Raw genomic sequence first — 27,589 nt, forward strand, 5'->3', positions numbered from 1 at the left:
GAACCATAATATTACGTCAGTGATCAATCAAATTATACCAACAATAGAGGTCAGGTCAGGTGTCAGAGCATGTGCTGGAGTCGGGCGTCGCTGCGTCCACTTTTTGCCAGTACTCCAGGGGCCTCAGTCTGGCCATCCCAGAGGCAGATGCCTGGCCCATCCCCATCTCCCTGAGATGTCGATCAACCAGCTGCAATGAGGCATGTGGCCGGCTCATTGGCCTCCTCCACTCGCGAGACTCCCTCGCTGAGAGAATCTGGTGAGCAGGATCCGCGTCAGGAAAATGAGCCTCATGTCCTTACAGCTGCAACTGATGCTTACGGACTTTTCAGGTAAAAAAAATCTCATTTGAGTCTCTCTCAGCAACGGCTCGTTGGACACAAAATTCAACCAGCGATAGTCAGAATTCTCCGAAGAGACCTGTTATCAAAGGAATTATGTCTCCATCTCAGATCCCTCATCAGAGTCCAAGTCTCACATCCGTAGAGCAAAACTGGAAGCACCAAGGACCTGAAGACTCAGAATTTCATTCTTCTGCACAGGTACCGATGGCAAAACAAAAAAAAATGCACAGAAAAACTTCAATTGGCAGAAGTGGAGGATATAAAAATTATCATGAGCATCAAGAAACACCAAGTATTCTTACGAATGAGAAACAATGTTATCAATGGGAATAGAAATCGTCATCAAGAACAACTCAACCCAAACCGATCAAGGAATGACTTGTTCATGAGGAAAATGATTTTTGGTTCAGAACAGACACCAACAGCCACTGCATATTACCAAATTAGTCCATGGGCCCAGGCCAGAAATTCCACTTGTCGGTACCATCTAAGGAAACCAATCCTCATTATGATTTTTGAATTGGTGCATATATATATATATATATATATATATATATATATATATATATATATATATATATATATATATATATATATATATATATCATATTTTGATGTGATAACCACTGCAGACCGGCAGCTTATTGGTAGTTGTCATCTCTGGAACGTACCCACCCTCCGCATAATGAAAGCGAAAAGGCAAACAAATCTGCATATCCTGAGCTGTTATTGAACGATATTACCTTCATGGGATGTGTCAATAGTCCATTGTGTGATTTTCCGTAAAACGTCAATATCTCAGAATGGTAAAATGTTAAAAATGCAAAATACAAACACGAGGCTGCTCTTCTGGAACGGTTATTACATATTGAAATAATCATATAGTCCCTACCAATAACTTAGTAGCCCTAAAGTTTGGTTTCCCAGATGGTACCGATATATGCCTGGGCCCCTGGACTAAATTGCTGAAACCAGCACCGATTATACAACCACATTCTCTATCAGAAGAAAAACAAAAGTATCCAAGAACACAATAAAACTGAAAATAGAAAATAAGTTGCAGGTTACTGAAATATTTTGGGCACTTTGAGGAAAGCATTGATGGCTGATACCACATGATCAGTCACCAATCTGGAGGGAAAATATTCAAAGAAAGAAATAATAAGAATGTGGGTTTCAGGTACATTGATGAGAACGTCACACACCCCTTATGTTGAGGTACTTTCACACCTTTGAATGACCCTCCACTGTGTTTGTCCTTGTCATAATTTCTGGTGATTATGTATTTGCATTACATTTGGAGAACGATGTGCCATGTCACAGATAAGTTGACATGGGGATTAAAAAGACAAGCAACTGCGCAGCAGTCATTTAATGTTTTCCAAAAGGTTCAAGGATTGTGTTGAATTGGGGGATCTTCAACATCCACCAACCAACACTAACAGATGGGACCCCAGCTTAACGTCTCTCCGATGAAAGACACAATGATGAGACATTTTCCCTGCCTGTGAAGCACCAATCTGACAACTTATCGTTGCTTTGATAATGAAAGCCAGGTGAAACCGCTCAAAGGTAAGTATTCTCCATGTCCACACTTCTGTTAAGGTAGTAGTAAATAAAGAGGTAAAATTACCTTTTGCGAGAAATCAGAAATCGAAACTAAATTTTCGTGGGCTTGTAACTCCGGAGGCTGCACATCCTGATGCAGATGGGGAATGTCCTTTTGAATTTCCATCGGTTTCTCCTACAAACAAAAATAACCATAATATTACACCAGTGATCGTTCAAATTACATCAACAATACAAAAAAAGTTCAATTGGCAGAAGTTGATCCCAATTATTATGTGTTCAAAAGGGAAATTGTAAAGGGTGCTAAAAGATGATTCTAAAGGTTTCCAAAAGGTAACTCCAATGGGTTCTAAAGGGAAATTTGAAAGGGAAATTCCAAAGCGTAAATCTGAGACGTTCAAAATGGTAATTCTCACGAGTTATGAAGGGTAATTCAATGGGAAATTCTGAAGGGTTCCAAAGATTTCCGAAGGAAAATGGTTCCAAAGGGTAATAATCAAGGGTTATGAAGGATAATGGTTCCAAAAGGGAATAATAAATGGTTCTAAAAGATAATGGTTCCAAAGGATAATAAAGGATTCTAAAGGATAATGGTTCCAAAGGGTAATAATAAAGGGTTCCAAAGGATAATGGTTCCAAAGGGTAATAATAAAGGGTTCTAAAGGATAATGGTTCCAAAGGGTAATAATAAAGGTTTCTAAAGGATAATGGTTCCAAAGGGTAATAATAAAGGGTTCTAAAGGATAATGGTTCCAAAGGGTAATAATAAAGGGTTCCAAAGGATAATGGTTCCAAAGGGTAATAATAAAGGGTTCTAAAGGATAATGGTTCCAAAGGGTAATAATAAAGGGTTCTAAAGGATAATGGTTCCAAAGGGTAAAATTAAAGGGTTCTGAAGGATAATGGTTCCAAAGGGTAATAATAAAGGGGTCTGAAGGATAATGGTTCCAAAGGGTAATAATAAAGGGGTCTGAAGGATAATGGTTCCAAAGGGTAATAATAAAGGGGTCTGAAGGATAATGGTTCCAAAGGGTAATAATAAAGGTTTCTAAAGGATAATGGTTCCAAAGGATATTAAAAAAAAGGTTCGAAAGGATAATGCTTCCAAAGGGTAAAAATAAAGGGTTCTGAAGGAGAATGATTCCAAAGGGTAATAATAAAGGGTTTTTACGGGTAATTCGAAAGGGTATTTCTGGTTGGTTTGAAAGGGTAATTCCAACGGATTACAAAGTGTAATTCCAACGGATTACAAAGGGTAATTCCAACGGATTACAAAGGGTAATTCCAACGGATTACAAAGGGTAATTCCAACGGATTACAAAGGGTAATTCCAACGGGCTTTGTCCGTTTCTTGGCTTTTCCTGGTTCACATGAAAAATGCCAAACTGAACTGCTTCTTTTGGACATGGGTGTGATTTTTATACGGAAACTTTGTATATCCATTGATGTGAAGTGCTATCTGTGATTCACCAATTGGACAATATATAGTCGTGCTGAGATTCAAAGGCAGATGAGACAGATGAAAGGTAAGGTTTGGTACCTTTGTAGCATTCTGTTCGCGTAGTGAGATGTAAAGAAAGGTGAAATTACCTTTTGTGAGAGATTCTCCACAGAAGCAGAAGTTTTTGGAAGCTGACTACACCTCACATTGTTTGGTTGATCAGGAATGTGAGGAAGGATTTCCTTAGGTTTCTTCTGCACACAAAAAGAACCATAATATTACGTCAGTGATCAATCAAATTATACCAACAATAGAGGTCAGGTCAGGTGTCAGAGCATGTGCTGGAGTCGGGCGTCGCTGCGTCCACTTTTTGCCAGTACTCCAGGGGCCTCAGTCTGGCCATCCCAGAGGCAAATGCCTGGCCCATCCCCATCTCCCTGAGATGTCGATCAACCTGCTGCAATGAGGCATGTGGCCGGCTCATTGGCCTCCTCCACTCGCGAGACTCCCTCGCTGAGAGACTCTGGTGAGCAGGATCCGCGTCAGGAAAATGAGCCTCATGTCCTTACAGCTGCAACTGATGCTTACGGACTTTTCAGGTAAAAAAAATCTCATTTGAGTCTCTCTCAGCAACGGCTCGTTGGACACAAAATTCAACCAGCGATAGTCAGAATTCTCCGAAGAGACCTGGTATCAAAGGAATTATGTCTCCATCTCAGATCCCTCATCAGAGTCCAAGTCTCACATCCGTAGAGAAAAACTGGAAGCACCAAGGACCTGAAGAATCAGAATTTCATTCTTCTGCACAGGTACCGATGGCAAAACAAAAAAAATAGCACAGAAAAACTTCAATTGGCAGAAGTGGAGGATATAAAAATTATCATGAGCATCAAGAAACACCAAGTATTCTTACGAATGAGAAACAATGTTATCAATGGGAATAGAAATCGTCATCAAGAACAACTCAACCCAAACCGATCAAGGAATGACTTGTTCATGAGGAAAATGATTTTTGGTTCAGAACAGACACCAACAGCCACTGCATATTACCAAATTAGTCCATGGGCCCAGGCCAGAAATTCCACTTGTCGGTACCATCTAAGGAAACCAATCCTCGTTATGATTTTTGAATTGGTGTATATATATATATATATATATATATATATATATATATATATATATATATATATATATATATATATATATATATATATATCATATTTTGATGTGATAACCATTGCAGACCGGCAGCTTATTGGTAGTTATCATCTCTGGAACGTACCCACCCTCCGCATAATGAAAGCGAAAAGGCAAACAAATCTGCATATCCTGAGCTGTTATTGAACGATATTACCTTCATGGGATGTGTCAATAGTCCATTGTGTGATTTTCCGTAAAACGTCAATATCTCAGAATGGTAAAATGTTAAAAATGCAAAATACAAACACGAGGCTGCTCTTCTGGAACGGTTATTACATATTGAAATAATCATATAGTCCCTACCAATAACTTAGTAGCCCTAAAGTTTGGTTTCCCAGATGGTACTGATATATGCCTGGGCCCATGGACTAATTTGCTGAAACCAGCACCGATTATACAACCACATTCTCTATCAGAAGAAAAACAAAAGTATCCAAGAACACAATAAAACTGAAAATAGAAAATAAGTTGCAGGTTACTGAAATATTTTGGGCACTTTGAGGAAAGCATTGATGGCTGATACCACATGATCAGTCACCAATCTGGAGGGAAAATATTCAAAGAAAGAAATAATAAGAATGTGGGTTTCAGGTACATTGATGAGAACATCACACACCCCTTATGTTGAGGTACTTTCACACCTTTGAATGACCCTCCACTGTGTTTGTCCTTGTCATAATTTCTGGTGATTATGTATTTGCATTACATTTGGAGAATGATGTGCCATGTCACAGATAAGTTGACATGGGGATTAAAAAGACAAGCAACTGCGCAGCAGTCATTTAATGTTTTCCAAAAGGTTCAAGGATTGTGTTGAATTGGGGGATCTTCAACATCCACCAACCATCACGAACAAATGGGACCCCAGCTTAACGTCTCTCCGATGAAAGACACAATGATGAGACATTTTCCCTGCCTGTGAAGCACCAATCTGACAACTTATCGTTGCTTTGATAATGAAAGCCAGGTGAAACCGCTCAAAGGTAAGTATTCTCCATGTCCACACTTCTGTTAAGGTAGTAGTAAATAAAGAGGTAAAATTACCTTTTGCGAGAAATCAGAAATCGAAACTAAATTTTCGTGGGCTTGTAACTCCGCAGGCTGCACATCCTGATGCAGATGAGGAATGTCCTTTTGAATTTCCATCGGTTTCTCCTACAAACAAAAAGAACCATAATATTACACCAGTGATCGTTCAAATTACCTCAACAATACAAAAAAAGTTCAATTGGCAGAAGTTGATCCCAATTATTATGTGTTCAAAAGGGAAATTGTAAAGGGTGCTAAAAGATGATTCTAAAGGTTTCCAAAAGGTAACTCCAATGGGTTCTAAAGGGAAATTTGAAAGGGAAATTCCAAAGCGTAAATCTGAGACGTTGAAAATGTTATTTCTCACGAGTTATGAAGGGTAATTCAATGGGAAATTCTGAAGGGTTCCAAAGGTTTCCAAAGGAAAATGGTTCCAAAGGGTAATAATAAAGGGTTCTAAAGGATAATGGTTCCAAAGGGGAATAATAAAGGGTTCTAAAGGATCATGGTTCCAAAGGATAATAATAAAGGGTTCTTAAGGATAATGGTTCCAAAGGGTAATGATAAAGCTACCTAAAGGATAATGGTTCCAAAGGGTAATAATAAAGGGTTCTAAAGGATAATGGTTCCAAAGGGTAAAAAGACTCCGCAAAGTGGGCGTAACCCCTCAGCCCATGCATTGTAAAAAGAAGCAGTGATATCACGATGATGCAGTCAGTTAGAGCACGTTGGACGTCATATCGAAAATCAATCAGATGGCTACCGTGGCGGCTCGTGAAAATCGCAGCACGCCCATTTTCGAAAGGAACCTTCCTCTACTCAACTCCAACACACACAGTGCAAAAATGCATTTAATCGGACAAGCCAAGCCATTCTCGAAATTGACGAAAACGAATTTCAAGACGACTGCCGTGGCGGTCACACTGAAAATCGCAGTGCGCCCATTTTTGAACGGAACATTCCTCTACTCAACCCCAACACACCCTGCAAAAATGGATTTAATCGGACAAGGCGTTCTCCTCGAAATCGACGGAAACCAATTTCAAGATGGCTACCATGGAGGCCACATTGAAAATCGCGGCGTGCCCATTTTTGAAAGGAACCTTCCACTGCTCAACCCCAACATACCCTGCAAAAATGGATTTAATCGGACAAGGCGTTCTCCTCGAAATTGACGGAAACCAAAAGTTGACGGACGCCCGAACACCGAAGTATGAACTTTGACCTCTGTGACATTGAAAAGTAGGTCAAATCAAAAACCTGGGTTATATATCATGTATCCTCATCAGATATACCTGTGATAAAAATTTGGCGATGATCCAGGCATTCGTTCAGGAGAAATAGCCATTTCTAGGTTTTCAGTTTTGGCCCCCTGGTGGCCTAGCCGAGAATCAAATTGCGCTCATTATCAAAAGGAACCTTCCTCTACCCAGTCCCAACACACACTGCAAAAATGGATTTAATCGGACAAGGCGTTCTCAAAATCGACGGAAACCAATTTCAAGATGGCTGCCAAGGAGGCCACATTGAAAATCACAGCGCACCCATTTTTGAAAGGAACCTTCCTCTACTCAACCCCAAACACCCTGCAAAAATGGATTTAATCGGACAAGGCGTTCTCCTCGAAATCGACGGAAACCAATTTCAAGATGGCTGCCATGGAGGCCACATTGAAAATCGCAGTGCACCCATTTTCAAAAGGAACCATCCTCTACTCAACCCCAACATACCCTGTAAAAGTGGATTTAATCGGACAAGGCGTTCTCCTCGAAATCGACGGAAACCAATTTCAAGATGGCTGCCATTGAGGCCACATTGAAATTGCAGCGCGCCCATTTCCGAAAAGAACCTTCCTCTACCCACCCCCAACACACACTGCAAAAATGGATTTAATCGGACAAGGCGTTCTCCTCAAAATTTACGGAAACCAAAAGTTGACAGACGGACGCCCGGATGGATGCCCGGACAACGCCTGTGATGACAATACCCCTTAGCCCAATTCAGGCTGAGGAGTAATAATAAAGGGTTCTAAAGGATAATGGTTCCAAAGGGTAATAATAAAGGGTTTTAATGGGTAATTCCAAAGGGTATTTCTAGTTGGTTTGAAAGGGTAATTCCTACGGATTACAAAGTGTAATTCCAACGGGTTTTGTCCGTTTCTTGGCTTTTCCTGGTTCACATGAAAAATGCCAAACTGAACTGCTTCTTTCAGACATGGGTGTGATTTTTATACTGAAACTTTGTATATCCATTGACATAAAGTGCTATCTGTGATTTACCAATTGGACAATATATAGTCATGCTGAGATTCAAAGGCAGATGAGACAGATGAAAGGTAAGGTTTGGTACCTTTGTAGCATTCTGTTGGCGTAGTGAGATGTAAAGAAAGGTGAAATTACCTTTTGTGAGAGATTCTCCACAGAAGCAGAAGTTTTTGGAAGCTGACTACTCCTCACATTGTTTGGCGGATCACGAGTCTGACGAAGGCTTTCCAGAAGTTTCTTCTGCACACAAAAAGAACCATAATATTACATCAGTGATCAATCAAATTATACCAACAATAGAGGTCAGGTCAGGTGTCAGAGCATGTGCCAGAGTCGGGCGTCGCTGCGTCCACTTTTTGCCAGTACTCCAGGGGCCTCAGTCTGGTCATCCCACAGGCAGATGCCTGGCCCATCCCCATCTCCATGAGATGTCGATAAACCTGCTACAATGAGGCAGGTGGCCGGCCCATTGGCCTCCTCCACTCACGAGACTCCCTCGCTTAGAGAATCTGGTGAGCAGGATCAGCATCAGGAAAATGAAGCTCATGTCCATACAGCTGCAACTGATGCTCACGGACTTTTCAGGTAAAAAAAAATCTCATTTGAGTCTCTCTCAGCAACCGTATTTCTGGTTTCTGGTTGTAATTCCAAAGGGTATTACTGGTTGGTTTGAAAGGGTAATTCCAACGGATTACAAAGGATAATTCCAACGGGTTTTGTCCGTTTCTTCGCTTTTCCTGGTTCATTTGAGAAATTCCAAACTGAAACACTTCATTCGGACACGGGTGCGATTTTTTAATGAAACTTTTTTAATCCAATCAAGATGGAGGACGCATAAAAAATGTAACAACCTTTTAGATTTGACCCCCGATTCATGCCCTACGGGATGGGGACTTTGGGTGACAGGGGTCAAAACGGAATTAAAATCAAACTCAAAATTTGATATTGGGTCATTCCTGGTGGAATTTTTTGTCATTTTTCAACTTCGCATTTTGTGGGAAGCGTGAGGATTTGCGAGGGTGCACCATTGACTTTGCTCCAGTTTTGTTTGTTGTAATGTCAGTTGATTGTGCATTTATTTGCATCTTTACATTGGACAAATTTTTATGCAATGTGCTATCTGTGAATCACCAATTGGACAATTGATAGTTGTGCTGGAATTCAAAGGCAGATGAAACAGTTCAAAGGCCAGGTTTGGTCCCTCTACATTATTCTGTTACCATAATGAGAAATAAAGAAAGGTGAAATTACCTTTTCGTTGCGAATATCAATGAGAATTTCACTTGGCGAAAGCCCCATTCGTCTGATACCAGTTGAAAAAACATGATTGGGTGAAATGGGTTCTATCGGTTCGCCCTGCAAACAAAAAGACCAATAATATTACGTCAGTGATCGATCAAATTACCTCAACAATACAAAAACATTTCAACTGGCAGAAGTAGAGGATATAAAAATTATCATGAGCATTAATAAACACCAAGTGTTCTTATAAACGAGTAACAATGTTATCAATGGGAATTTTATTCATCATTACGAACGACTCAAACCAAGCCGATCGAGTAATAACTTGTTGATGAGAAAAAATGTTTTTTCCTTCAGAAAATACTCAAACAGAAGCTGCAACTTGACAAGTAGCTCAAGCAAGCACCGATTATTCAACTACATTCTCTTTCACAAGCATCACAAAAGTATCCAGGAACACATTTAAAGAGTTTAAATAGAAAATAAATCGCAGGTTACTGATACACTATTGGGCTCTTTGAGGAAACCATTGATGGCTGATACCACATGATCAGAAACCAATGTGAAAGTCAAATGTTCAAGGAAAGAAATAATAAGATTGTGGGTTTCAGGTACATTGGTGAGAACTTCACACAATCCTCAGTGTAAGATACCTCAACACCTTCAATATCAAGCCTGTTTGTCACCAGACTTGAAAAAAAAACAATGGGGAGAAATTGCAATCGACTCAGTCTATCTATCGATCTATCATTCACCAAATCTCTTTCCACCTCATTCCAATTTTTTTCACACGTCCAAGGAAGTGCAGGCCCTCGTGGGCTTTTAAGCAATACTTCCCATATTCAGAATCCAGGACATATCAGATGAAATGTAGATGCCTGGGAATTTGAAAAAATCTCACAATATCAACATCTAGAGTCTAGACTCTAGACCATCAATGCTGATTGGGGCATGTGCAACACAAGACTTCCTAAAATCCACGATATCTCATTTAGTTTTAATGACATTCAGTTCGACATTATTCGATGAACACCACTCTGTCAGGTTCTGAAACTCCTCTCTGCACACCATTTCATCATCATTCGTGATCAGGCCAATTGACGTCGTGTCATCTAAAAATTTAACCAGGAAGTTGTTTGCTGGATGAGCAGTACAATCATAAGAAAAGAGTGAAGACAGCAGAGCACTTAAAACACAGCCTTGAGGAGCCACTGTGTCCAAGACAAGCGAGGAGGTGCAGCTGCCAATTTTCACCACTTGTGGCCTATCACTTTAAAAGTCTAAAATCCAATTACAAACAAAATGAGAAATGCCGATATCTCGAAGTTTCACAAATAATTTAGAAGGAATAATGGTATTAAAAGCAGAACTGTGGTGAACAAAAAGCATCCTGACATAGGTATTACGCTTATCCAAATGTTGTAAAACAATGTGGGGGGCAAGTGAGACAACGTCATCAACAGAAGGTTTTTTTCTTTTTTTTTTGTATATCTTGTCGGGGCTCATGTGAGAGCTAACACACAATGCACAGCAAGGGGGGCAGGAGACAAGAGGGCGGGAGTGGGAAGGACAAAACAGTGGTGAAGAGATATTCGGAAATCTGTGGAAGGGAAAGGGATGGGATGGGGAACATAGGGAATACAAGATGGACATTACAGGGACTTTCAGGAAGGAAAGCAGGGAATTTGAAGGAGGTGGGCTTGGGTGGATTATCGGGGGGAGAAAAGATCGAGTATTTGGATGGGGGATGATAAGAGGTGGTGGTGAACAGCTGTTTTGAAGGCATGGAGGGAAGAATGGGATTGAATAGAGTGAGGGAGTTTGTTCCAAAGGCGGGAAAAAAGAGGAACGAAAGAGTGAAGGTGAGCAGTGATTTTGGTAGTTTTACCAAAAGGGGTTGTTGGCGGGCCTTGAGCACCCTGCGCAAATGTGGTGGGGGCAAATCGCAGAGAGAGCAGGGGGGGCGAGACTGGAGAGGAGACGGTAGAAGACAGAAAGACTAGGGACCAGCCTGCGGTGAGAGAGTGAGAGCCCCAAAGACTCAGCCTCATCGCGGGTGATGCCAATGATCCGAAATGCCTTGGTTTCCACAGCGTGAAGCAGAGAAAGGTGGGAGGCAGGAGCACCAGCCCAGAGAGGAGGGCAGTACTCCATCAGGCTGCAGACGAAAGCTTTGTAAGTGGTCAGGAACTCAGGTGGGCCGAGGAAGGACTTTGCACGACGGAGGATTCCCAGTCGGCGACTGCCTTTGGAGGCAACGTTTCAAATGTGGCATTCCCAGGAAAGGTCATGGCGGATAGTGAGACCCAGAAGCTTGAAAGAAAGGACTTCTTCCAGAGGATTGTTGAGAAACTGGATTGGGGGGGGGGGGGGTTCCAAACAGTCCTTTCGGAGAGACAAAGTGAGAGTGTGAGATTTGTCCGGATTGAAAGACGTTACACGTGTTGGACCAGTTTGTGATTTTATCCAGATATGCAGTGAGCAAAGAAGCTGCTGCTTGCGGGTCTGAGGGATGACCGATGGCACGGCTGAGGGTGGAGTCATCAGCAAAGAGATATAGAGGATTTTCCAGAGAGTTGGAGATCATTGATGAAAACCAGAAAAAGAACAGGGCCCGGAACGCTACCTTGAGGAACTCCAACCTGGACAGGAAGAGGGAATGAAAAAACTCCATTTAGGGCCACACGTTGACTGCGACAGGAGAGGAAGTCTGCAAGCCATGAGTGGAGATGGCCTTGGATACCATAGGAAGAGAGTTTGGTGAGCAGGGCAGGGTGCCAGACCATGTCAAAAGCACGTGATATTGTTGTGGGCTGGGGTTCGGTGGCGATAAACGGCCACTTGGTGGAGCAGTAGAGCCGTCTCCCACCGAACACCCGGAATTTACGTCGTGACTCTCGCATAAGTCCGAAAGGTCACGGGTCACTTAAAGGACGGTGGTCGCCAATATTTTGACGGCATGAGGTAGGGTCCACTTGTCGATTCCAATTTACCTAAGTACTCACACCGCCTCGCTACCGGGGAAACCACACCCTCGGCCGACTCTGTCCGAACCGAGTCGCGTGTATAGACTCGGGTCCGGCGTACCGAGCGGGAGTTATCAGAGCCGCGCCGGTCCCAATGACAACTTACCGGCCCAAATGACCTCACTAATTTTAAATACGCACCGTGCTGGGTCAATGAAAGAAAGTGACAGACAACGAGATGGTACATTGAACAATTGGGGGTTTATTTATCGGGGGGGGGGTAGGGGGGCACAAAGAGCAGAGTTATCCAAATATGCAGGAAAATGTAGAATGAACAAAAGCAACAAACAATTCTACTTCTCAGACTGGCACCACACACACACACACACACACACACACACACACACACACACACACACACACACACACACACACACACACACACATACACAAAAAAGAAATGGACCCCGTGGGGTCTTTATTCAGTCCCTCAGCTCAGGAGGGAAAGGCGAGCTGGGGACCAGGGCTCGGCTTGTACCTGGTCGTCGGAGGGAAGGTGCGCTCCATGAAGCGGCACCTGACAAAGGTCGTTTTCTTTCGGATCTGCTTTTGCACCTTTTTATGCAGGGCCGTAATGTTTGCTGTTTTCCAAACAGATGGCAGATGACGTTGAGCAAATGAGAGGGTGAATAGAACAGAAAGAGGGTGAGCAAGAGCAGAAGATAAGGTTTTTAGGACACATGGGCTGATGCCGTCTGGAGCGGTTGCAGAATCTGAGTCGAGGTTTGACAGCAAGGTCTCCACCTTGTCAGGAGAAAAGGATAGAGAGTCCAGGGACAGTTGGGTGCGACTGGGAAAGGTGGGTCGAGAAAGTGATGGGTTTTGGACACAATATTTAGATGTAAACACCGAGTTTAGGCATTCAGCGTTTTCAAGTGCGGTATCAGCAGTGTGGCCATTTGAGGTAAGAGAGGGGATGGAGGGGGAACATACACCAGAAACAGATTTGATTCGATGCTGCCAGAATTTTGAGGAGGGAGAGAAGTTTGAAAGTTCAGACTTGAGCTTTGAAAAATGTTGTTTTCTGGCTCTCCTGAGGGTAGATACACACATGTTCCGAGCTTTATGGAAGGAACTGAGATTACCCTCAGTTGGGGTTGCTTTCCATGAGGCAAAGGCAAGTTGTTTCAGGACAATTGCTCGCCACAAGTTTCAGTGAACCAAGGATGGGAGGAAGGGTAGGACAACTGAAGATGAGAGGGGATAAATCTGGGCATGAGGGAGAGCAAGTTTCTTTGAAAGAATTCCCAGGATGAGTTGATGTTGGAGAAAGTAGCGAGAGGAGACCAGTCTATACGTTTTATGGCTGCTTGGAGACCCTGCCAGTTGGCTTGAGTGAAATGCCAGACTCGACGGCGGTGAGGTGGTTCTCTGATAATAGCCAGAGAGATGTCCACTTTGACAAGGACGTGGTCAGAAGAACCGATTGGAGCGGAGAAAGAGCAGCAGATATTGTCAGGGAAATTTGTCAAAATCATATCCAGAAGAGATGGAGTACCATTGGTTGAGATCCAGGTCAGGAAGTTGATAGATTGAGTCAGTCACAATGAGTCGCAGAAAGCTTTTGCTGAAGTGCCATGACAGGTGAGAGAGGTACCCACACCGAGCCAACTGGCATGATGACAATTGAAGTTGCTACAAATGAGGAAGAGAGAGTTTGGATGAGAAGATAGAAGTTGGCCCATGTTTTCGGATAGTGAGGTGTAGATGGAGTCATCACCGTTAGGTGGACGGTACAGTACACATGTAAACATGAGGTGGGAGTGGAGGGGAAGCCGTAGCCAAAGGTATTCCTGGGTGTATGGGGAAGTGAAGGCAGTGCATGGAGAGTGAGGAATAGAGTCTTTGATGAAGAGAGCAACTCCTCCACCAGGACGAAGCTCAGGTCTGTCATACCGGAGGAGGGAGTAACCAGGGAGAGATACTTGGGAGTCAGACATGTCTTGGGGGATGAAAGTTTCTGTTAGGCAGATTATGTATGGTTTGTCGGTGGCAACCTGTATGGAAAGATCTGAAAGGTTTGAGCGAAGGCCCCGGATATTTGAGGTCCACAATGTTAATGAAGAGGGTGGGAGGAGGCTTTGGGTGCAGGGGGTGGGAGGGGAGGGGGATGGTAGGACAAGGGACAAGGGGGGCAGGTAATGAGGGTTGTTGAAAGAGTGTGGGGGGTTGCAGAATAGCTAGGGGAGGGGGCGGATGAGGAGGAGAAAAGGCTCTCCTGTGCTGGGGGAGCGGGGGGACAAGAGAGGGGAAGAAGGCAGTTGAGGATTTGAGGAGGTGGAGTGAAGAGATCGAGGTGAGAGGGCAGTGGAAGGAGGCAGCTTTGTGGATGAGAGGGGGCACATGCCCGATGCCAGGGCTCAGTATTAAGGGGGACACATGAACTGGATGGGGGGGGCACAATTTTAATATTTAATATTTTTGATAACCCAGTATGCTATTGTATTCATGCAGCATTGAAGCGTCTATACTGAGGTTGCCGTCGCATATTAACCAAATTGATCTCAGCTATATTTAATATGTTCCGATGTTTTTGGCCGAAAATTATTTGAATGTGGGAGAGCCGCAACAAACGCACATTCACAATGCAGATATTCAATGATTAGACAATTGGCACCAATTCAGGTGAACTTACACAAGGTGTTATCAAGAATTGGCATGAGAAAATTAATATACCAGAGATACAATGACTAAACGGGGGAAATCGGCACTGGAATCAGTGCACTTTCAAATGAGACGCAGTAGGCTATGACCTGCGATCATCACGTTAAACTATCAACAGCAAATACGACCAGCCTGAAGATACCACAAAGTCTGCATTTAAAGCAGTCAATTATACAGAGGTAAGGTTGTGCACAAAGCACTAGATATGGGATATGCAAAGCACCAAACACAACATTTAACTTAAACATCAGACGTACAAAGCAGCCGACCACGGTGGGTGCTGACCACAACCACAACCGCAACCTTTTTCCTTTTCTTAGCCATTTTCATATATCCATGTCTTTTTCTACTGCTGCGAGCTAGCGCTCTCCGTGACTCGTCCCTCGTGACTCGTGTCACTAACCTCGCGGCTCACAAGATTTGACGGTTGACGGTTTTATTTATTAAATGATGCATGCACCAAAAACAGTTTTTATCTGCATAATTTCAAATGTAAGTACGATTGCAAACACACATATTTTTTATTTTTATTCTAAAATTACTTTTGTAAGATGGAGGGTTGTGAAGGTCACGTGGTGCACTTCATCTTTAATTATGTAAATTGATGTCTTTTCCTTATTCATATTATCATATTATGACTATATTACATTTATACCTAACTTAAAACCAATCAGGTAACCTGCTTAATTGGGCCTCCATATCGAAGACGCTGATTGGCTATTCCTTAAAACTAAATGATCCACAATATATATATATATATATATATATATATATATATATATATATATATATATATATACACATATATATATACACATATATATACACATATATACACATATATATACATATATATATATATATATATATATATATATATATATATATATATATATATATACATAAATATATATATATATATATATATATATATATATATATATATATATATATATATATATATATATGGGGCAACTTTGAGAAGGATGAGGGAGGGGGGTGAATGGTGGGAGAAAGGTGAGGGGGGAGTTTTTGAGAAATGTGAGAGGGAAGCTTGGAGGGAGAAGAGTGGGATGGTTGCTTTGAGAGGGAGGGGTGAGAGGGGTGAGTTGGCACTGAAGTTGGAAAAAAAGAATGGTTGATGGAAAGTGAACATTCATAGCAAACTGGGTTTTTTTAAGTTTTAGGTCAGAGATGCAATTTAACACATTTCTTGATGGATGCAATAAAAGCAAATTCAGAGACTGGAGAGATGAAACGCTGTAACAGTTGGATTTTTTTGGCAAGGTATGAAGGAGAGGTCAAATTGAGAGCAATCTGCTGAAATAGTAGAAGAGTAGTGCATTATGATACAGTAAAGTACCACATGTGTGAAAGAGGAAGATGAAGCATTATAAGAGATCGTTTCATTATGATTATTATTGTTTGAGAGAGTTTTCAACAAATTAGGTCATGGAAGTGTTGGAGAAAAAATCGTGAGGTGAATGGTGAATTTGAATCGGTAAATGTAGGGGGTGTAAACAGATCACGTGGTTACGGGAGAAGCACTTGGCTATGGGAAGTGTATTATCAAAAGTGAAATTATTTATTTTAAATAAGGATTGCATAACATTTGGAAAAGGGAAGGTTGAAGTAAAATCGTGGAAGTGTGTGGTGAATTTGGAATGGTAAACGCAGTGTGAAGCTGCTGGGTCAATGAAAAGTACCAGAAAGAGAGAGAGACGTGGTTACAGGAGGTGTAGAGATCGAAACGATACAATAAAAATCGTTATTTTTTATGTATTTTGGAAGAACAGGTAAGATTCGGGAATGGAAGGTTGTCGATCGGAAGAAATCATGAAGGTAATGGCGAGAGAGGGTCAGCTCAATAGAATAAAGATGGTGTGTCAGCAGGAGGAAGAGGAGGATGAGGAAGAAGAAGAAGAAGAAGAAGAAGAAGAATCGAGACTCGTGAGAGTGCAAGGAGAAAGGTAGTTTTTATTTATTTATTTAAGACAAGAAATAGAGTGTTTCGTTGGGTGGGATGGGGGACGTTAGGAAAGTGGGGAAGATAGAAATTGAAGGTAATGGGGAGAAAATACAAAGAAACATGATCGTACACCGAGGGGAACGATGGGTAAGCCTCAAGCACCCGGTAAGACAAGGTCAATGAAAACTCACAAAATAGGACGATTTTTGAAACAAAACCGAACTAGGAACACACAGTAACATGCAGGTGAGAAAATAAACAGTTAAAACGGGACAGATAACGACCAGAAACTTAACTTTGAGATCGACAGCAGAGAGCCCTGAAGGAGACCTGCCAACGCTCCAAACCCAGAACCGGAAGTCAATATCTTGACAGGAATCTGACAGTTTGACTGACAGAAATATCTGACAATTTATCCTACCTTTTATCATGAAACTCAGGTGAGACAGCTCAAAGGTAAGTTTGTAACTTCTCCACCCTTCTGTCAAGGTAGTAGAAAAAAAAGAGGTAAAATTACCTCTTTTTCGTAACCAGGCATCGTTGGTAACTTCACGTAGGGTAGATAAAGCTCCTGCCGCGCATCCTCACCATAATGAGGACAGTATCTTGACCTATACCTTGATTTCTGCAGTGCAGGAAAAGAAACATAATGTTAGGTCAGTGAAAGATTGAGTTATAACAATCAATTGAGACCTGCCAATGCTCCAAACAATTGAGACCTGCCAACGCTCCAAACCCAGAAGCGGAAGTCAATCTGACAGGAATCTAACAGCTTGACTGACAGGAATATCTGACAATTTATCGTTCCTTTGATAATGAAACTCAGGTGAGACAGCTCAAAGGTAAGTTTGTAACTTCACACTTCTGTCAAGGTAGTAGAAAATAAAGAGGTAAAATTACATCTTTTTCGTCACCAGGCATCACAGGATACTTCCTGTCGGGTTCATAAATCCACAGCCGCTTGCCCCCGTGTGGATGAGAACAGCATCTTGGCGTATTCCATAGTTTCTGCAGTGCAGGAAAAGAACCATAATGTTAGGTCAGTGAGAGATTGAGTAATACCAACAATTAAGATCAAGTTCAATTGGCAGATGGAGGAGAAAAAATTATCATGAGCATCATGAAACATCAAGTATTCTTATGAATGAGTAACAATGTTCTCAATTATGAATAATTTTATCAATGGTAATATAATTAATCACGATGAGTACTCAAACCAAGCCGATCAAGGAATGACTTGTTAATGAGAAAAAATGTTTTTGCCTTGAGAAGAGACACTAACACGAACTGCACCTTGACAAATAGTTCGAGCAAGCACTGATTATACAACTACGTTCTCTTTCACCAGCATCACAAAAGTATCCATGAACAAATTTAAAGGGTTTAAATAGAAAATATATTGCAGCTTGCTGATACACGACTGGGCCCTTCAGACTGTTCCACTACAGGTTACAGCCTGGGGAGAACTGCTGAAATCTTTCTGTTTGGGTTCTTCCCACCATCTTTGTTTTTTGTTCCTTTCAAATTTTGTTTTTCACAATTCTCTTTCCATTCTAATTCTTTCTTTTTCTTCTCTTTCATCCCTAATTCTCTTTCATTATCTGTCTCTCCAAGGAGAATGAATTATTGCAGAAATTATTCTGTAAGGCTCACTTGGCTGTGGCTGGATGGGTTTAAGGGTTGTGAAGTAGCAGCTGAAACCTGAGTCCGATCCAGGTTTCTCCTGATGACTCCATGTTTACTCTTTACTTCTTTGGGTTCCTCCTTGGTCTTCCATTTGATCACTTAAAAATGCCTGGCACTGTTTAGTCTTCTTTGTCTAACGATTCCTGACACTGTGCTGTCTGCTTTTCATATATTATCACTTCCAGGTCTTTCTCCTCTGCCACATACTCCAACACTCTCTTACATCATGTCGTCCCAACTTACATAATTCTTACCCATCCACAGCATCTTACATTTATTTATGTATCATTTGTCCAATATTTTGCCCAATCTGTGAAAGCATCCCGACTTTCTTGAATCTGATCACCCACCTCTCTGCTATCTACCTTGCCTCCAAGCTTCGTCCCATCTGCAAATATGGCGAGCCTACAATTAACCCAACTGTCCAAATCACTGATGTAAAGTATGAATAATAACCGTCCTTGTGGCTTGAACTGACTCTCTTACTTACACCCTCGAAGCTGGAAATCCTCCCATTTACAGCAACTTTTTGTTTCCTTATCATTTCAAATCCAGTGTCATACTCTTCCAGCCAGTCCACAAGCCCTCACCTTTCCAACAACCTCTTATGCAATACCTTATCAAATTTTTTGAATTTCTAAATCGAGATACAAAACATCCACCACACCTGTCTCATCCACCAGTCAGAAACTGCTTCAAGGAACTCCAATAAATTTGTTTAACATAATCTCTCTTTAATGGATGCATAGGTTGGTAGGATAGCTTGTAGGTGCCCACATTTGCCAATGAGCTATCTCTCCTGAGTTTGAATACCAACCCAGCTTTAAACTGTCATCCTAGTGTTTCAGAGAAAATATGATTCAACAATGTGTGTGCTGTCCCTTGGATGGACGTTAACCTGGGCATCCTGTCTGCAAGCTCTATTTGGTAGAGTTTAAAGATCCCACGGTGCACATTGCGAAGAGTCTGTGAACTGTCACCAGCAACAGGACCAAATAACAAAGTCCTGCTCCAACCTACAGGGGGGCACTACCCCACTGGCACCACCACACCACTTTAAAAACTGATGCTCACATGCAGCACATTCCACATATGAAAGAAGTAAATCCATACTGACGACCTTCCCTTAGTTTACATTTACTTTAATGTTACAATATCCACTCTTTACTATATGTTCCCAACATCTTCCACACAACTCAAGTCAAACTATCTGGTATACAGTTCCCCAACTCTTCTCTGGATCCTTCATTAAATACCCCCGCCCCCCCCCCCCACCACTCCACACCCTGAAAATAACAAAACTCAATTTTTCATTCCCTTCTGACAAAATGATGAGTCCACCCACATATTCAACATCCTCATCTCCCTGGTGAAATTCCCGATTCCAGCTACCTTGTGATGTTCCACTCTGTCCTCCCGAACCCGCTTTATTTTCTGTTCTTCCAAACAAGAGGGTATTGATGACATTAAGAGGTGAATTACGATTAAGATCAAATGAAATAAAAAGGTTAAATTAAATTATGATTAAGAGGTTAAATTAAAAGGTTAAATTAAATAAAGTGGTTAAATCAAGAGGTTAAAATTATAAGGTTAAAATTAAACAATGACGAAACATCTCGTGAGATGACGGGATCTGCGATATGTGATTTACATGCAAACATGCATTACATTCTGAGTTAATCTATATACTAATACACCAAGCCATATTTTGTAGATGTATTGGTTCACGAGAGCCAGCCAGAGTACCAGCTATATTCGATATGTTGGGTAGTCGATCTAGTCGGAAAAGAAAACAAAAATTTTTTTTTTTGAGATTTTTATTTTCTACCCTTATTATCAGTATTTCCGTCGTAATGTTTGTCTGTCTGTCTGTCTCTCTGTTCGGTCCAGTGCTCGCTTAATATAATGGTGATTTCGATGAAACTTGGTTGGTATGTTCATACCATGACCTAGTTGTGTGCAAATGAGAAACGTTGCTATGGACACCACAGTTGCCGAGCAACAGGACTTTGAAATTTTGGAAAAAGCATAAAAAAATTTATTTTGTCGAAAATCAAAAATCGGACCACGAGCAACTGTGGGCAGTACATTCAGCCATATTGTCAAAGATTTCCAGCTGCATCCTATGAAAACTGTCGGAGAAGATAGACTTTGAATGAACCCTGGTCGAAAACAATAAAAAAACGAAGTTCGTTATATCTCAGAGACTATGAGTCAGATATACATGAAACTGGTATGGTAGGTTCATGGTATGTTCTAGTTATGTGTGAGAAAGAACCGTTGCTTTGGACCCCTCCGTTGCCCAGCAACGGCCGAAAAACCTCAAAATGTGGGGGTATTTTAACGAAAAAAAAACAATCTGCAGCATTAACCCTTGAAGCTCGAATCATGAATTTTATTGTGCTTAATCCTCAGGTCATTCCCCATCGAACGGGCCCATCGTGTCAGGTTCTATTGGGTAGTCGACTACCCATGTCCGCCTACTGGCTTGTCTGTGTGTCTGTCTGTTGGATGGTCCCTGAAGTACCCTTATTCTCAGTTTTTCCGTCTGTCTGTATGTATGTTTGTTTGTATGTAATGGACAGCTCTGGAGGCCAGAGGAGTCAACCGATTTGATGAAACTTGACAGATAGGTTCATACCAGGATCTAGTTGTATGCTTTTGAGCACCGTTGCTATGGACACCACCATTGCCAAGCAACGGGACTTTGAAAATTTAGAAAAATCCTAAAAAATATATTTTTCAAAAATCAAAAATCGGGTTCCAAGCTTTTATGCGCACTATAATCAACCTCTTTGTCAAAAAATTTCAGCCTGATCTGTATGACGAGTATTTCTAGTATGGAATTATGTAGCGACCACCGATGTCACCTTCCGGCTTGTCAGTCTGTGTGTCTGTCTGTCCAGAGCATAACTCCGTGCACTTTCATCCAATCTTGATGAAACTTGGTTATGTGTTCGATATCAATGTCTAGTGTTTTCCTGGATGAGGGGATGCTACGCCCATTGTGGGTGGAGCCACGCCCCAAAAATAGCCATTTTTAGGGGGTAGTCGGATTAAAAATCGATCTTCTCCAAGGGTATTGACTGAATGGAATGGGTTCTTCGATATTTGAATAGCAAAATGAATTATCTAAAACTTGTCGTAGTCCGATTTTTCATTTTCGTCCCAAGGTCAAAAACTTCGAAAGTTGGGAATTTTGACATAAAAATCATACGACCGCCCAAACTTTGAGAGCTAGGATGACAATATTTTTTATGCATAATCTTGAGGTCATTCCCCACCTAAAGTCTTGAAACCATTTTGCTCTATCTTGAACACCTTGCCCGTGGTGCCCCCTTCAAGTTTGTTTTTACGCTGCTTTCATCAAAGTATGGATAATCCGAGGGGTGCGAAATGCCAGAAAGCCTATATGACGTTATATTGTTCCTGGAATGTTCCAGAGGAAGTTTTGCACCAAAGGTCATAATCCTTGACCTTTGACCTTTAAAGGCCACAAAGGTCAGATTTTCAAACTTGTGAGAATCGAACCGGGTTTTCGACTTTCTTCGACAAACTAACTCCAATAAGCTATAGCACGTATCCTGTTTCCATATTTTAATGTCCACAATATTGTTTTGTGACCTTTAACGGTTATGCAAAGGTCAAATTTTGAAAGTTGTTGAACGAAACCGGGTTTTCGACATTTTGCAGCTAATAACCTGTCACCCATACGACATCGTGTTGATAATTTTTATAACTTGGTCAAAAATTATCACACTGTCTCATCCTTGACTTCTGAGACAATCTACATCATCAAATACCGCTCGTTGACCATTGTCGTCTTCAGACTTGTCTCCTCCAAAACTGCCAGACGGATTGTCGCCACTTTCGGCATAAGGGTGGTCTGTGGTCTAATGTATAGCATAGGCAATGTGAGATTGTGCCAGACCAAGAGGTTTGGGATTTGTTTTGGTGATTTTCCAATTTTTACATTCGTTTGCATGCTGACGTGTGACGTCATCGCAGAGGCGTAATGACGTCATGATATCATCGGCCATTAGCCGACGTCATTACATCTGTCGACAGATCATCACCGCTGAGAGGCATAATCCCACCTCAGAAGGTGCATTTGACAGAAAAAAATGTGACAAGAAACATTGTATCTAAAGAAAATATATAAATCACCTTGTGAACACCGGATATATTGACGTCCTAACAAACCCTTACTTTTTCCCTTACGTCCTAATGAACCCTTACAACAGATTGTTGAGAAAGGATTTAGCTGCAAACACCGAGTTTAGGCATTCAGCCTTTTCACATGCGGTATTAGCAGTGCGGCCATTTGAGATAAGGGAGGGGATGGAGGGGGAACATACACCAGAAACAGATTTGATTAGATTCTGCCAGGATTTTGAGGAAGGAGAGAAGTTTGAAAGATCAGACGAGCTTTGAAAGATGTTGTTTTCTGGCTCTCCTGAGGGTAGATACACACTTGTTCCGAGCTTTATGGAAGGAACTGAGATTACCCTCAGTTGGGTTTGCTTTCCATGAGGCAAAGGCAAGTTGTTTCAGGACAATTGCCTCGCCAGAAGTTTCAGTGAACCAAGGGCAGGAGGAAGGGTAGGACAACTGAAGACGAGAGGGGAGAAATCTGTGCATGAGGGAGAGCAAGTTTCTTTGAAAGAATTCCCAGGATGAGTTAATGTTGGAGAAAGTAGCGATAGGAGACCATTCTATACGTTTGATGGCTGCTTGGAGACCCTGCCAGTCGGCTTGAGTGAAATGCCAGACTCGACGGCGGTGAGGTGGTTCTCTGATAATAGATGGCCCAACGCAGGGAAGTGTGAGCCATGGTGTTTCACGGAACCCTCATTGTAGAAAGTGATCAGTGTGCCTAAATAGTTTACTAAACAAAATTTTGGAGGAGATATTCTAAACAAGCGTTTGAAAATCCATTAAAAAAGTATCATCTTCCTGGTCTATATTGATTCCTTTATGTGCTCACTCTGGGGAATTTGTAATGAAGTTGTCAATAAGGGCCTGTTTTTTTTATTTTCATATTTGTAAATTAATGATATTTCTTGTAGGGCTGACGTAATTATTTCCATTGTTTATGCTCGTCTTGGTTGCCAGTATGACAAATAGCCTCAATATTATTTGAAAATAGAATTGGATCAGCTCGAAAAGGGTCTATCAATGTGAACTGACAGAAAACGTCGAAATTGACAATTTTCACACTAGAAGGCTCTTATTGGTGCCTATAAATTCCCTCGAGTCCAATCCGATAGAAAATAAATATTTTTCTCATGATATTGCTTGAATGTTTCTTCGAGTAATCGTAAACTTTCATGCTAGGTACCATCAGGATTAGGGAACTGATATCACTCGGCTAGCAAATTGGGTTTGGCCAGTGAAAATCTCCACCGGTCCATCACATTTTGCTTTTCAGTCAATAGTTTAGACTTATAACATGGCAATTAAATTGTTGTTGGTTATATACTCAAATACAATGGGAGTGATTAATCCGACCAAGTATCATTCCCTTATTCCCCCTATTAGTGAAAATATCATGCGATGAAAATTTCTCCACCGGTCCGTCACATTTTCAGAAAGGTGATTTTTCTGTGTAATGCATGTTATTTTCCATAATAAATGCTTTTGATTAAGCTTACTGATAGCATTGATGCAGTATTTTATTCAGGTTATCATTTCTGGACAATTTTGGGTTTTTGACCCTACAAATGACAGTCATCGATGAGCTGACGGTCATTTTAAACAATGGTTCACATAGCATTATGAAACAATGGTACAAGCTATAAAACCCCGAAACTACAATGTTTTTGTCCTGGACCAATCATTAGAGCTGACTTTGCTGTTGTTTGAACTGAAAACTTGCATGTCAGCCTGACCAAATCAAAAAATCCCACACTATTTTGAAAATGATGACATTTTGTGATGACCAATCCTGTTTATAAACTTTTTTTTGCAAAATGTTCAGTGAATCTTGGATTTTTTTTATGCTACAACTTCACTGTACATGAAAATTGATTTTTTTCACAACTTCTGAAACAATTTGGCTCACACTTAGCTGCTTTGACCCTTGAGTGAAATGCCAGACTCGACGGTGGTGAGGTGGTTCTCTGATAATAGCCAGAGAGATGTCCACTTTGACAAGGACGTGGTCAGAAGAACCGATTGGAGCGGAAAAGAGCAGCAGATATTGTCAGGGAAATTTGTCAAAATCAGATCCAGAAGAGATGGAGTACCATTGGTTGAGATCCGGGTAGAGAAGTTGACTGATTGAGTCAGTCCCAATGAGTCGCAGAAAGCTTTTGCTGAAGTGCCATGACAGGTGAGAGAGGTACCCACCCACACCTAGCCAACTGGCATGATGACAATTGAAGTTGCCACATATGAGGAAGAGAGAGTTTGGATGAGAAGAGAGAAGTTGGTCCATGTTTTCGGATAGCGAGGTGGAGATGGAGTCATCACCGTTAGGTGGACGGTACAGTACACATCTAAACATGAGGTGGGAGTGGAGGGGAAGCCGTAGCCAACTCAGGTATTCCTGGGGGTGTGGGGGAGTGAAGGCAGTGCATGGAGAGTGAGGAATAGAGTCTTTGATAAAGAGAGCAACTCCTCCACCAGGACGAAGCTCAGGTCTGTCATACCGGAAGAGGGAATAACCAGGGAGAGATACTTGGGAGTCAGACACGTCTTGGGGGAGGAAAGTTTCTATTAGGCAGATTATGTCTGGTTTGTCGGTGGCAACCTGAGTGGAAAGATCTGAAAGATTTGAGCGAAGGCCCTGGATATTTGAGGTCCACAATGTTAATGAAGAGGGAGGGAGCTTTGGGTGCAGGGGGTGGGAGGGGAAGGGGATGGTGGACAAAGGACGAGGGGGGGAGGTAAGGAGGGTTGTTGAAAGAGTGTGGGGGGTGGGAGAATAGACCGGGGAGGGGGATGGTTGAGGAGGAGAAAAGGCTCTGTGGTGCTGGGGGAAAGGGGGGACAAGAGAGGGGGAAGAAGGCAGTTGAGGAATGGAAGAGGTGGAGTGAAGAGATGGCGGTGAGAGGGCAGTGGGAGGAAGCAGCTTTGTGGATGAGAGGGGGAAACTTTGAGAAGGATGAGTGAGGGGGTTGATTGGTGGGAGAAAGGTGAGGGGGGAGTTTTTGAGAGAGGTGAGAGGGAGGCTTGGAGGGAGAAGAGTGGGATGGTTGCTTTGAGAGGGAGGGTGAGAGGGGTGAGTTGGCACCGAAAGTCTTGAAACCATTTTGCTCTATCTCGAACACCTTGCCCGTGGCACCTCTTCAAGTTTGTTTTTACGCTGATTTCATCAAAGTATGGATAATCCGAGGAGTGTGAAATGCCATATAGTCTTTATGACGTTATATTGTTCATGGAATGTTCCAGAGGAAGTTTTGCACCAAAGGTCATAATCCTTGACCTTTGACCTTTAAAGGCCACAAAGGTCAAATTTTCAAAGTTGTGGGAATCGAACCGGGTTTTTGACCTTCTTCGACGAACTAACTCCAATAAGCTATAGCACGTATCCTGTTTCCTTATTTTAATGTCCACAACATTGTTTTGTGACCTTTTAAGGTTATGCAAAGGTCAAATTTTGAAAGTTGTTGAACGAAACCGGGTTTTCGACATTTTGCAGCTCATAACCTGTCACCCGTACCACATCGTGTTAATCATTTTTATAACTTGGTCAAAAATTATCACATTGTCTCATCCTTGACTTCTGAAACAATCCACATCGTCAAATACCGCTCGTGGACCATTGTCGTCTTCAGACTTGTCTCCTCTCAAACTGCCAGACGGATTGTTGCCACATTCGGCATAAGGGTGCTCTGTGGTCTAATGTATAGCATAGGCAATGTGAGATCGCACCAGACGGATAGGTTTGGGAATTTTTTTGGCGATTTTCTAATTTTTACATTCGTTTGCATGGCGACGTGTGACGTCACCACTGAGGCGTAATAACGTCATGGGCCATTTGCCGACGTCATTACGTCTGTCGACAGATCGTCACCACTGAGAGGCGTAATGCCACCTCAGAAGGTGCATTTGACACAAAAAATGTAACAAGAAACATTGTATATAAAGAAATTATATAAATCACATTGTGAACACCGGATATATTGACGTCCTAACAAACCCTTACTTGACAAACTTCACGCAGAGCGTGGGTTTGGCTTGTTAGTTAATTATTTCACCACCTTGATGGAAATTTTGTTTAAAGAGTTCCATTAGTTTTTGCGTGTTGACGTCATGAATCATCACGTCGAGTTTCAAAACGATCCGTCGATCCACGTCTCAGAGGAGTTGTTACAAAACGACGATATTAATGGCGGGAATTCATTACCGGATTGACTGAAGGACATCTTTGTCGTGCACGAGCTAAATCGATTTTGGAGTGGGTTATAGTGAGGATATTAAACACGTTTTCCTTGTGTAAACAACGCGAACGGAGAGAGAAAAAAAATAATAACTCACGCCAATTGGATGATGAATTTCGGATTTCTTCATCTGCGACGCTTCTTGAGCTGCCTCGGCCATCGTCTCAGTTTCGAATTAAACAAAACGGAGCAAAAAACACCACACACGTCGACTGTATACCGGCTGAAATGCTTCGATCGGATCCCGTGGTTAACAATGCACACGGAGATGGAAGTGTGGAGAAAGGAAAATGTAACAACCTCAATTGTGATGCAACAGAAGAGCGTGACGCAACAATAGTCGCGATTTTGCCCCGCCCACAAACCACGTCATCGTTTACATCTCGAAGGTTTTTAATAAAGGGTTATTAAAAATGGCGAAAAGGAATTTAATTATAACGATAACATTAAAAAATATCATTTTTTTTTTCTTTTCACTTGTGTTCGATTTATTCACTTGGTGAATGTAATATTTGTGCGTCTTGTTCAGCATTGCACATTCAAATCATCTTGAAGTTATGCTTCTTCTTCTTCTTCTTGTTTATTTTTTTCACGGCGGTGGGAGGCATAATTTGCTGGCGTGATTTTGCTGCTGGTACTCCCTCAAGGTTAGAATAGGAATTTCGAATTTGGCCACAGGGTGCTGGCGGTAGCCACTGATCTCGATTATATTGACCGGACACAGGTTTGGGCGGGTGGCGTGAATCACCGGACGCCATGTTGAAGCTC

The 27,589-nt window shown here is 41.8% G+C and overlaps 1 protein-coding gene across 1 annotated transcript; it reads right to left on the reverse strand.

Moving 5' to 3' along the window:
• Positions 1–1,817: 1,817 nt before the first annotated feature.
• Positions 1,818–27,242, reverse strand: LOC147017382 (uncharacterized). The gene is made up of 8 exons (XM_085847974.1): positions 26,919–27,242; positions 17,649–17,756; positions 17,266–17,373; positions 9,099–9,203; positions 7,983–8,087; positions 5,599–5,709; positions 3,504–3,608; positions 1,818–2,088 (listed from the first exon to the last, which is right to left on the reverse strand). Exons 1-8 carry the CDS (start codon positions 26,979–26,981, stop codon positions 1,945–1,947), a joined length of 849 nt encoding a protein of 282 aa, XP_085704100.1. The 5' UTR covers positions 26,982–27,242; the 3' UTR covers positions 1,818–1,944.
• Positions 27,243–27,589: the final 347 nt, after the last annotated feature.

The sequence above is a fragment of the Eptatretus burgeri genome, chromosome 11, assembly GCF_056783735.1.
Source record: "Eptatretus burgeri isolate ZD-2024b chromosome 11, Ebu_testis_v1, whole genome shotgun sequence".
NCBI classification, from domain to species: domain Eukaryota; kingdom Metazoa; phylum Chordata; class Myxini; order Myxiniformes; family Myxinidae; genus Eptatretus; species Eptatretus burgeri.